The following is a 12,136-nucleotide window of genomic DNA, read 5'->3' as shown; positions in this document are numbered from 1 at the left end:
AGATAGTTAAGGCTTATAAGTCTGGCCCAAAATAAAAAACCACCGGCTGGCACCTCTGGTGTATCAGTTATCGTGCCCACGGTAAAACGTTGGGTAGCCAAGCGCAGAGCGAATAACTCGTGTACCAGTTATCGTGCCCACGGTAAATGCTCAATAGCCAAGCACGGAGCCGATAACTACTGAAAGCATCTAAGTAGTAATCCTGCCTCGAAAACAAGTGCTCTCCTGTTCCGACTTTCCCAGAGCTTCCGGTAGCACAGCCGAGAAAGCGTCGACGAACATATTAAAGGTAGTTTAAAATGTCCATAAGTTGCAATATACAGCAACATTTTTGGCTGAAAAGGATAAAAACTGTGCCATATGATATGTCTAATGAAGAACCAAAATATTCTACTCTCTGATCATCTTACACTAAATAAAACATCAGATATTATCACTTAACCTTATGTTTTTTACGCCATAGTCCGATAATCGGAGACAAATTACACGTAAAATACGTCACACTAATCAAGATTATCGACTAAATTAACCTTACTTCGCAGCAGATTTTTCGACTGTTTTCTTGCGAAAGAATTTCGGTTTATAGCCTTTCTGAAGCATTTTTTCAACTTCCTCAAATTGCAGGCCTTTGGTTTCTGGCACCAGAAAGTATATAGCTACTAAGCCAATTGTTGAGAATCCAGCAAATAGAAGAAATGTACCAGCTGAACCAATAGCCTCGGTTAACGATAAGAAGGATTCGCTGACGATAAGATTGGATACCCAATTGGAGACAGCCGCAATCCCACCACCAACGCCTCTGTAACGTAAGGGGTATATCTCAGAGTTAACGATCCACGGGGCTGTTCCCATTCCAGGAGAGTAGGATATGATGTACAGTCCGAGAACCATCACTGCAAAGAAACCGAACCTGCTAGGACAACCTTTCGTGTACCATTCACGCCTTTCTGATCGACATAAACCTTTAACGTTGTCATTTAGAGCCAAGCATGCACCGGGATGATACTGTTTACATGAAAGTTACTGTCAGCGTAATTCCACAAGTGGGGTCTAGCGAGGTTAGGGTGTACGCAGAATCAACAAAACTTACTTTGTTTCCTCCGTTAGAGCAGAAAGCACAATCTTTGGAAGCCTGCAAGCAACTCATACAGTTCCAGGATGACGAGGCTGGAGCTTTTAGAAACGCGGAGCACGTGGAATTCGATCCAAAGTGATTGGATTCGAAGGCGCTAACGCTTGGTGCATGTGAAGAAGCTTGCATGAAGAGCACAGACAATATGACTAGACACGTTATGATACCGAACATGGATACAATCATCAACCTCCGCCTCCCATACCTGTCGACAAAACACATACTGACGATGGATCCCAGAGCATTGAGGCCGGATGTTATGAGCGAGAGAGCTAGCGCTGTCTTGTTAGAAGCAAATCCGGCCAGTTGTACAATCGTCGGACTGTAGTACATGACCGTGTTGATTCCGACAAACTGTTGTGCCACCTGGACTGTAATACCAGCATACAGACCCCGACGAACAACAGTGTTGTTCCAAGCACTCTTGACTTTCGAAATCATGCCATCTCCGAGGAACTCTGCATCAGCCTTCTCTATTTCAATTGATTCCGCCAAAGCTTTCATCTCGTCTTCAACCTCATGAGCAGGATAAATCTTCTCCAAAATCGCCCTAGCTTCGTCTTTCTTGTCCTGCAGAAAAACAACAGACAATCAATCGTGTCAATCACGAGAGAAACTCCTAGTCTAACATGTTTTCAAAAAAGGCGATAGGCTTACTGCTCTATATAACCATCGAGGTGACTCCGGCAGAGACAGCATTAGGATAAACTGAACAAGAGCAGGAATACTAGCTACGCCAAGCATCCATCGCCAAGTTCCTTTGGTCTAAACACAATCCATAAAAATCAGTTAAAACATTCCGAGAAAAGAACATTTCGCAATGGACTAACATGTATTATTACCCTGGTAAATGCTAAGTTGATAAGATAAGATAGAAACTGTCCTCCCGTAATCAGCAGACCGTTCGTGCTAACTAAAGCGCCTCTAATCCGAGCTGGGGAAGCTTCCGAGATGTAAAGTGGTGAAGTCATGGAAGCCATTCCAACTCCTAAACCGACGAGTACTCTTCCAATAATTATCACCCAAGGTAACGGGGCAAGTGCCATGACGATTGCACCAACAAAGAACAAGATATCTGCTAAAAGAATCGATTTTCTCCGACCATACTTGTCATTCAACCAACCACCAAATCCTGCCCCAAAAATCGCCCCTGCAACAGCCATGCTCACTATAGTTTCCTACATAGTTATGAGGAAGAAGTCCGAGTTAATTCATTTTCATGATACAATCAAATCGATTTTGATATATAAAGCAGCGTAAATCACTTACTTGCAACCATGTATGCTTATCGACAGATTTGAAGTCATCCCGAATATAAAGCAATGCACCAGAAATCACACCTATTTTTACCAGAAAAATCATATTCAGCCAAAAATTAAACGAAGAGGCAAGGTTTATTTATTGGCGAAAGGTCAGTATCTACAACATAGCGTTGAACACCGGTGGAACTTCAGGGTCAAATATTACTCTTTATATTCATATATGTACCAATTCTTGAACATTTATCGCAGAACTTTGCACACCATGTCGAGCCGTATAACAAGAAGAAAATACTAGGAGTTGTCTTTTAACTGAGGTCAGTATCTACAACATACTGTTAAACACGTGCGGAGCTACAGCCCATGGAGGTGTTCAGTCGACCACCCATCGGTGGAAAATAATCCCTCGTATATAGGTGAAATATCACTTCTTATATACGTATATACTAAATCACGCATGCTTTTAGCAAAATTCTTGGCTTCGCCACTGGTGTCAAGCCATATAATAGCAAGAAAGCAAGCAAGCAAGTAGTTTGTCAACAGTATCATAACCAAACAGTAACCCTCAAATGCCAGCAGGCAGAGCTACAGCTCGCGATCAGCGGAATACTACATTCTTTACAGGTCAAATAGCACTCTCATATACATATATACTAAATCTAGAACACTTTTAGTGAAATTCGTAACTACAACAACAAGAAAAGTACTAAAAGGAGTTGCCGTTTTACCAGTATCATAACCAAACAGTAACACTCACATGCCAACAGCCGGAGCTACAGCTCGCGATGGTGGAATACTACATTCTTTATAGGTAAAATATCACCCTCATATACATACATACTAAATCTAGAACACCTTTAGGGAAATTCTTAACTACAATAACAAGAAAAGTACTAAAAGCAGTTGCCTTTTACCAGTATCATAACCAAACAGTAACACTCACATGCCAGCAGCCAGAGCTACAGCTCGCGATCGATGGAATACTACATTCTTTATAGGTCAAATATCACTCTTATATAAACATATCTACTAAATCTAGAACACTTTTAGCGAAATTCGTAACTACAATAACAAGAAAAGTACTAAAAGGAGTAGTCTTTTACCAGTATCATAACAAAACAGTAACACTCAAATGCCAGCAGGCGGAGCTACAGCTCGCGAATCGGCTGAATACTACATTCTTTATAGGTCAAATATCACCCTCATATACATATATACAAAATCTCAAACACCTTAGTGAAATTCTTAACTACAATAACAAGAAAAATACTAAAAGGGGTTGCCTTTTACTAGTATCATAACCAAACAGTAACACTCACATGCCAGCAGCCGGAGCTACAGCTCGCGATCGGCAGAATACTACACTCTTTATAGGTCAAATATCACTCTTATATATATATACACACACACAATCTAGAACACCTTTAGCGAAATTCTTAACTACAATAACAAGAAAAGTACTAAAGGAGTCGCCGTTTTACCAGTATCATAACCAAACAGCAGCCCACCAATGCCAGCAGAAAAGGCGAGACGCATAATGTAAGGCGTTTTCCATGAAGTTTTCCAACATTCTGTAAACTCCGTCTTAGCGGCTTTGTGAGGACCAGCCTCCATCGATATACTCAAGAATCGTCACTAGAAAAATCTTCACAACAAATTACTCAGCCAACAACAAAAATTTACCTTTATATACTCATTTTTATCTCAATAGCACAATCACATATATACTTTCCAATAAAAAGTAGTATCAAATACATTTATTAATACAAATTGCAAAAACAAGCAGCACTAGAACCAACAAACAAAGATTTTTGATCTAATAATTAATCAACCAAAGAAAGATATTCGAGCTCGGGATATGGGAAAATCGTTTAGGCCCTACTTCGCGTGAATCCGAATTAGTCAGACTCTAATGCAGACATCACACACCGAATGTGAAACCACAGAAAACAAATGCTCAAAGCAAAGATAAGTGATTATAAAGGGGGAAAAGAGAATTTTTAGCACAAAAAGATCACCAATTTCTACAATGAAGATACCAAACAAAGCAAAAAAAACAGTTAAAAACTAATTCAATAAAAGCAAAAATTGTCAAAAGAATTGTTCCTTTACTCCTATATATTAACAGAAAAAAAACACCATTTGATTCTCTTTTCTAGAATTTAGACTTATTATTACAGAGAATAAACAAGATTACCTATACAAAGAATCAAATCAAACAAAAATAGTACATTATACAACCATGCAGAATCAAGAAAAGAAACAAAACTGTACACATAACATAATTCAATAAAATTAAAACAATGACAATTGGTATTCAGAATTACTCTAACAAAGAAAAAATCATATGAACACAAACCTGTGGACACAGTTACCTGATCAAATATTTCTTAAATTTAATTAAGATACGTAAAAACTAACCCGAACACAACAGTTATCCAAAAAAAAAATCATATCATCACAACAACCAAAAAAAATTAAAAAATAAGTACCTTAAGTGATGTTGTCAACTTTAGTAGTCTTAGAAGTCCAGCACCCGTGATGAGAAAAAGTTATATATATATATAAATATATATTATATTATTATTATTATTATTATTATTATTATTATTATTATTATTATTATTATTGCTGTTATTATTATTATATAGTGAAGTTTTGTGGATATATATTATGTGTAAAGAAGGAAAAGAAATCAAAGAAATTTTGAGTCAATAGGATTAGGATGTTGTAATAGTATGTTTATCTTTTCAATTACGGCAATAATAAATTCTAGTAATAAATGTACAATTAGCTAAAAGGATCAAATGAGATCACCATAAATTCTACTTTCAATTCATTTTACTTGATTGTTTTGACACTTCTCTTAAAAAAAGTAATCACTTATTAAGAATTTTTTTTACTTCCTTGATTGACTTTTGTTTGTTACCTTTCTGAACGTCAAATTGTGTAGACTTTGATTAATATTTAAAAATATTTTTTTTATTATTTTCACACGAAAAAAAATATAAGGTAATTTTCATATTCTGAATATTTAAAATCTTATCTATAGGAAATAGAAAGTAATCCATTTTAGAGATAGAGCTAGAAGATTAATTTAGTCAAAACCTTATGAAATTCATTGAATGATTATAAATTTATATCTAAAAATTAAGTTCGATGTTATAGAATTTAGATTTAATGTTAAATTATGAATCCACTTCTGATCTATTCTAATTTACTCCATCTATTTTGTTTTATTTAGCCATCATATTAAAAATAATTATTTTAATTTAAAGGGAAAAAGATAAGTTAACAAAGTTGATAATTGTTCACAAAACAAAAGGCCAAAACTAAAAATACTAATTATATAATTTATTGGATAAGCAAAAAAAAAATATTAATGCATATTGGTAGTTGGAAACTGTTTTTGCATTTGTTATGATGCTTTCAACATTAAAGACTTTTTTGTTAGTATTGGGAAAACAAATTTGATGATGACAAAAATATTACGTGATTTATGGTCATGTTAACTGATATTTATTGCCGATAAAAGATTAAAATTAGTTAAAGTATACACGTAAGATAGTCGAATCACTATAATTATTTAAAAATAAAATGAGCAAGTAAATTAAAAATAATATTGCTAGGATTAATGATTCTTAATGTACAAAGTTAAAGTTGATAGTAAAAAATTGGATTGGTGGTTGTTACCTTCCAAAAAGATCCTTTAAAAACCATCTTCCTCGTATTATGTCTCAATTTAGAAAAATATCTAAATAAAGTTATTTATCTTTTTTTTATTTCAATAATATCATCCAACTTTATATATTTTTCTTAAAAATCAATAATTGCTAAAAGTGACTCAAAAGATGAGAGAAAAATGATCAAAAATATCCCTTAAGTTTGAACGTTGAATTTAAATGATCCTTATTAGTTAACAATACGAAATATCAATAACTTTTCAACTATAAAACTTAGTGAGTACAATCTTCTTTCAACTTCTAACTGCGATATTAAATCTAACGATGTCCACCAAAAATTACAATTAAAATTGTTAGAAATAAGTTTATATGTATTGCATTTATTTGGAAACTTAGGAATTCAATAATGAAATAATATTCTATATTATTCATTTTAGGATTAATCTTTATTTTTGATAAAATAATTCAAGTTAGTTGTTAGTTTCTTCTATTCCAAATTATTGTCGAAAAAATTATAATTCATAAAGAAGACGATGAATTCCTGCAAATAAAAATAAAAAAAAAATAGGGTCTCTAGCTAGTAGAAGAACCATATATAAATATTTTAAAGGATTTTTATTTAAAAAAATAATGCATATTAACGAATACCATGATGATAACATCAATAATTCACTATCAAATAAAATTAGGTGATTTTATATAACCATTTCGTAACTTAAAAATGTTTTAAGGTTTCAATATTGTTTTTATCAATCTTGTGATATTATTTCAGAGAAAATTATATCGCCTTGTCAACTTGGTTGTAAAAACTGAATACATTTACCAACTTGGACAATAAATGTACTTCTTATTTATTTCATTTAAAATATAACTACCTATTTTAATCTCTAATTAAAATTCTTTGCCTTTTTATTTCATTTTTAATATTATGATTTGAGTCATTTTAAATTATATTATGCACTTGTTGATAAAATATATTAAAAATAATTTAGGAAGTAAAAAATTAAAAATAATTGGAGGCCTATTAATATTTCATGTAAAAAATAAGGACTATTTAAATTCAAATTTCAACCTTGATAGACTATTTTGATCATTTTTTGAGCCACTTTTAACAATTATTAGTTTATAAGTAAAATGCACAAACTTGAATGATATTGTTGGAATTAAAAGAAAATGACTTTAGTGGAACATTTTGATAAGTTGAGTCACAGTATAAAGAATTTATTCTATGTTTTAAATATCTATTATCTAACCAATTGGCAATCATGCTTTTTAAAATAATCATTTTTTATTTTTTTTAGTGGTTTTGGGGCCATATTATGATCACATAATAAAGCTAAAATTAGTCAAGAAAATGACATTTCATTTGTCCTTTCATTATGAAATTCTATTTATTTATTTATTTGTATTTTGGCATTTTCGATATTGATATTTTGTCCTTGTTATGCAAGTCACAATATAATTATATGTCTCATCAGAATTAAATAATTTTAATTTTAATTTTATTTTAAATTGTGATCTAAAATTTAGACATTATGAATATCGTCTGAAACTTCGATACAAGCACTATAGACCATTAGACCTTTATGTGTATCATCTCGCTAGCTTAAAAACTTGAATTATCATAGAAAGATTATATTTTTATTTAAGTAATTATATTTTGATACTAAACACATTGTATTTAACTTATGAAGGTTATTGGTGATAACATGCTTAATCTTAACCTCAATATAAATAAAAATAATCCATCACTATTAAAATATGATATATCTCTAATTAGAATAGAATAAATTCTTCCACTATATATAATAATTCTAGAACCAACTAGACTAGTGTGGAGAGAATATATTTTTACCAAAATGGCACTAGATTCTCCTCTTAATATTTGTTTTATTATGATTAATAAAATGGTGCCAAAGATTAAATAATTTTAGTTTTATGTAAAGTTATAAAACTCTCTTTATGAGGCAAAAAATGATTATTGTTATTATTATTATAAGTAACTTTCGTGATTGAATATTGTACAAGTAAGGTTTAAGATATGGTTATTTTTTATTGTGCATGATGTAAATAAAAAAATGGTTATTTGATTTAGAAGAATTTAGATATGAAAATCACAAAATAAGTAAAGTATATGTAATTATAGGTAAGATAATTTTTCATGTTGTGTTAAGGTAAAAAGTAAATTACGATCACTATGAAGAGGATATGATTACTAGAAAGTTTATTTTAAAGGGGTTTATTGGATTTTTTAAAATTTAGAACGAGCAAATTATTTTGCGTGCGCGGTTAAGTGACATATTTGCTCTTGCATGCGTATAGTTTGTGAGTAGTCGATATGACGGCTATGTTTGAATATAGCATTACGTTATATATTGGTTTACGATCTTGTATTTCTTTTCCTACTTTGTTTCTAGCTTCGAAACGTGTTAATCTGACATAATTTTTGTGAGTAATTCAACAAGATATTAGTTGAATGCATAATACATAATAATGTTACCGATACGTCATGCCTTGTATGTCATAGTTTACCTTTTTTTTTAATGTTTATTGGTGTCTCTTTACCATTTACGTCGCTCAATTTAAGATAAGTTTCGTCCAAAATTTTCATTAAACTTAAGACGATCAATTCCGCTCAAAATCAAATTTGGTGTCAGAAAATCTCCCGTTTGTCTATTGGTTTTGACGTTAAAATTTGAAAATTGAAAATTTGAGTTTTTAAAAGTTGAGACTTCTGGAATTTGTAGTCGAGTTTGGACATGCATTTTATGTGGAAAATTTGAAGTTTTACGAGTCGAAGTCACACAAGTCTTGTATTTGAGGATCGGGTATTCAAAATCTGATCAAATTCTTGGTCAAACAAATATTTATAAATAAATTTTCATAATCTGCTCTCAATATTATGACCAAACACCAAGTATTCAAAATATGATCAAACAAATATTTATAAATAAATTTTCATAATCTGCTCTCAATATCTATGACCAAAACGCCAAGTATTCAAAATCTGATCAAACTCATGGTCAAACAAATATTTATAAATAAATTTTGATAATTTACTCGCAAAATCTATGACCAAACGCCAGCTAATTGTTGGGCTCAAAATATCCTTTTGTGCAAGTCATATTATCCACATCTAGAGAGGCCCAAAATAGAGAAAGCCCAAAAGGCTTTAATCAAAACAAACCAAGGTCCAAATATTCTAGTCCACCATATACATGTAAAATATTTTTGGAAAAATTACAGTTTATAGATAAAAATCTTTTATAATTACATGGTAATTTGTAATTATTGAAACTTTTATTAGGAAGTTTGTTATAGATCTTATACTTTGCCTATTTGTGAATTTTTGCCAATATTTTTTGTTATTAATCCACAATTTATGTTAGAAGTTTAATAAATATTAGATTTGAATCAATAGACTCATTATTTTAGAAGTATAATAAATTCAACCCTAAAATTTTAAAGATTAAGTCAATCATGTAAAAAAATTAATCTTCTTTCAACTATATTTCACTAAAACTATGAACTATTTTCCAGATATTCTTGGTGAATATATATATATATATAAATAGGAGGAATTTTTGTTGGAATATATCTAATAAATTCGTCGTTCTAATTGGAATTTTATTAAAAGGAAAAAATCTCAAAAAATTGAAGCTTCTTTTATATATTACATGAAAGATCCAATCACAGAAAACATAAGTAACTTGATTGATGTAATCTACGAAGAACTCAATAAGAAAATTTGTGACTCAGAATCTATTTCCCAGAAAGGTAGTGAGACTGATTCATTATTCGTAGAATTTCAAATCGTACGTCACTAGTCGTTAAAGATTTCTCAATTATATATATATTAAAAAAAAAAAAAAAAAAGTGGACCAAAGTCTAGAGATAAGTATAAAGAAAAGAAATTGTAATGTTCATGACATTGACATTAAATTTGTGTAGCAGCAAGATAGATAAAATGGGCCAATTTTGCAGGTACATTAATTTGCTATTCATACTGTAATATGATTGGACAGAAATCGATAAAGTTTAAATTTTGAATTCGTTTCAGATTTTGAGTATTAATTTTTTGAATTGTATATAAAGGTAAATTTATAATCTAAATCTAACTAGATGGACTTTCACAATCTTACAATTGAACATAATGAGCTTTTCGAATTATAAATGAGTTAGATATTTAATATTTGTTAAAAGTTTAGTATCTTTAAAATGTACGTTGAGTTAGACATAAAAAAAAAAAATAGGTCAAACCCATCGATAGCCCCTTAAACTTGTACCGAAAATTACTTGAACCCCTAAATTAAAACTTGTACCTATCAGGCACCTCAACTGCTTAAATTGATACCTATCAGGCACAAAATGCTGACTTGGTAAGGAGAGTGTGTTACACTCTCCTTGGAGCGTAAGTTGAACAAAAAATAATATTTTATTTTTTTTGTTATTAAAAAAATTATACTTTAATTATTTTATTAATAAAATTTTAAATTATTATAATTTTTTTAATTTTAAAATAAAAAAAGAAAAAGAAAAGAACAAACCCCCCATTCCCCCCACACCTCCCCCCCCCCACCCCCCCCCCCCCCCCCCCCCCCCCCTCCAACCCCCAGCCATCTTCTTCATTTCTATTTTAAAAAAAAAAAAATTCTTAACAATTTGTTAATATAATTGATAATTTTCAATTAATTAAAGAATAAAAAAATAATGGAAGACATGAACTTTAGGAATGAAAAATTTTCCAAATTGTTAATACATGAACTTTCCGGCGAAAGTTCTAGCTATGATGGAAAACAATCTTGTTAACGTAGAAGAGTGGCCGGCAAGGTTAGCATTAACAATGCATCAACAATTTGATTTAGGTGGAAAACTTTAGCAGGGGAAACAATCATTTTTAGAAATCAAATTCTGGTCGCCATTGATTTCGTCTTCAATGACGATTTACGATGACGAACGGAAGTTGATGGAGGAGGGAGGGGCGGGGTGGGGGTGGAGGTGGGGGTGAGGGTGGGGTATATCAATTGTCATTTGTGGGTGGGTGGATGATGACATGGAGGGTATGGTGAAGAAGTCGACTACGGGGTGGGGGTGTTTTTTCCTTTTATTTTTTTTAATTAAGAAATTATTATTAAATAGACAATTAAATAAAAAACAGGAAAAATCAGAAATTTCACTTATAATTTTTTTTGGCACGTTCTTTTTTTTTTATATCCAAATAAAGGTAGTTAAAATTGATTGAATTAGAAAATAAGCAGATTAAAAACTCGTTTTTCTGTCAATAATTTAGCAGATCGCCCAAAGTTTTTGTCGAGTGGTAAGTATCCTCTCATTTTTAATCTAAAGTTTTGTATTCATATTCAAGTTTTTAGAATGAAATTGCCACCAATATGATTTTTTTTTTTAAAAAAAAAGGATGTAAAATCAGATTAGTTGGGTTACAAAACAAATATCAAATATTAAGTGAAAATAAAAACAAGAAAGACAGTTCAATGTACTAAGTTTCGTTATACGCGAGGTTTGAAGAATAGCCAAACCACAAGGGTATATTGTAAGCAATCTTACTGTTTCCACGACTTGAATCCGTAACCTCTTAATCACATGACAACAACTTTACAGTTGCTCCAAAATTCTGAAAGGAAAGCCTCCCTCCGCCTAAGCCTCCTAAAAAAAAAAAGGATAGTTTGATGCACTGAGTTTCGTTATACACGAGGTTTGAAGAAGGGTCAAACCACAAGTGTATATCGTAAGCAACCTTACTATTTCCACAGTTTGAGTTCTTGATCTCTTGATCACACGACAACAACTTTACAGTTACTTCAAATATCAAGTGGAAATAAAAACAAAAAGGATAGTTCGATGTGCTAAGTTTCGCTATACGCGTGGTTTGAAGAATAGGCAAACCACAAAGGGTATATCGTAAGCAATCTTACTATTTTCACGGTTTGAATCCGTAACCTCTTTGATTACACGACAACAACTTTACAGTTGCTCCAAAATTCCAAGAGGATCCCCCCCCCCCCCCCCCCCCCCCCCCAAAAAAAAAAGGTAGTTCGATGCGC

The 12,136-nt window shown here is 31.6% G+C and overlaps 1 protein-coding gene across 7 annotated transcripts; it reads right to left on the bottom strand.

Moving 5' to 3' along the window:
- Positions 1-302: 302 nt before the first annotated feature.
- On the bottom strand, positions 303-5,021 carry LOC107851239 (inositol transporter 4). 7 transcript variants are annotated; one of them, XM_016696186.2, is made up of 7 exons: positions 4,884-5,021; positions 3,873-4,036; positions 2,402-2,472; positions 1,975-2,310; positions 1,790-1,897; positions 1,091-1,702; positions 303-1,005 (listed from the first exon to the last, which is right to left on the bottom strand). In XM_016696186.2, exons 2-7 carry the CDS (start codon positions 4,003-4,005, stop codon positions 532-534), a joined length of 1,734 nt encoding a protein of 577 aa, XP_016551672.1. In that variant the 5' UTR covers positions 4,006-4,036; positions 4,884-5,021; the 3' UTR covers positions 303-531. The 7 variants fall into 7 exon arrangements, with proteins under 7 accessions (XP_016551672.1, XP_047256426.1, XP_047256428.1 ...); XM_047400470.1 differs by having other exon boundaries at positions 3,873-4,026; positions 4,884-4,978; XM_047400472.1 differs by lacking the exon at positions 4,884-5,021 and adding an exon at positions 4,813-4,877 and having other exon boundaries at positions 3,873-4,026.
- Positions 5,022-12,136: the final 7,115 nt, after the last annotated feature.

Source organism: Capsicum annuum, chromosome 12 (genome assembly GCF_002878395.1).
Source record: "Capsicum annuum cultivar UCD-10X-F1 chromosome 12, UCD10Xv1.1, whole genome shotgun sequence".
Classification (NCBI taxonomy): Eukaryota; Viridiplantae; Streptophyta; class Magnoliopsida; order Solanales; family Solanaceae; genus Capsicum; species Capsicum annuum.
This window is presented reverse-complemented; position numbering and strand designations above follow the sequence as displayed.

Bases quoted from the DNA above. Each gene is read 5' to 3' on its own strand.
- LOC107851239 (XM_016696186.2), bottom strand. From the start codon at position 4,005: ATGGAGGCTGGTCCTCACAAAGCCGCTAAGACGGAGTTTACAGAATGT. The intron at 2,473-3,872 runs GTAAAACGGCGA...TGGTAAAAATAG, and splicing joins GCTGTTTGGTTATGATACTG to GTGTGATTTCTGGTGCATTG. The intron at 1,898-1,974 runs GTAATAATACAT...GATTGTGTTTAG, and splicing joins TCAACTTAGCATTTACCAGG to ACCAAAGGAACTTGGCGATG.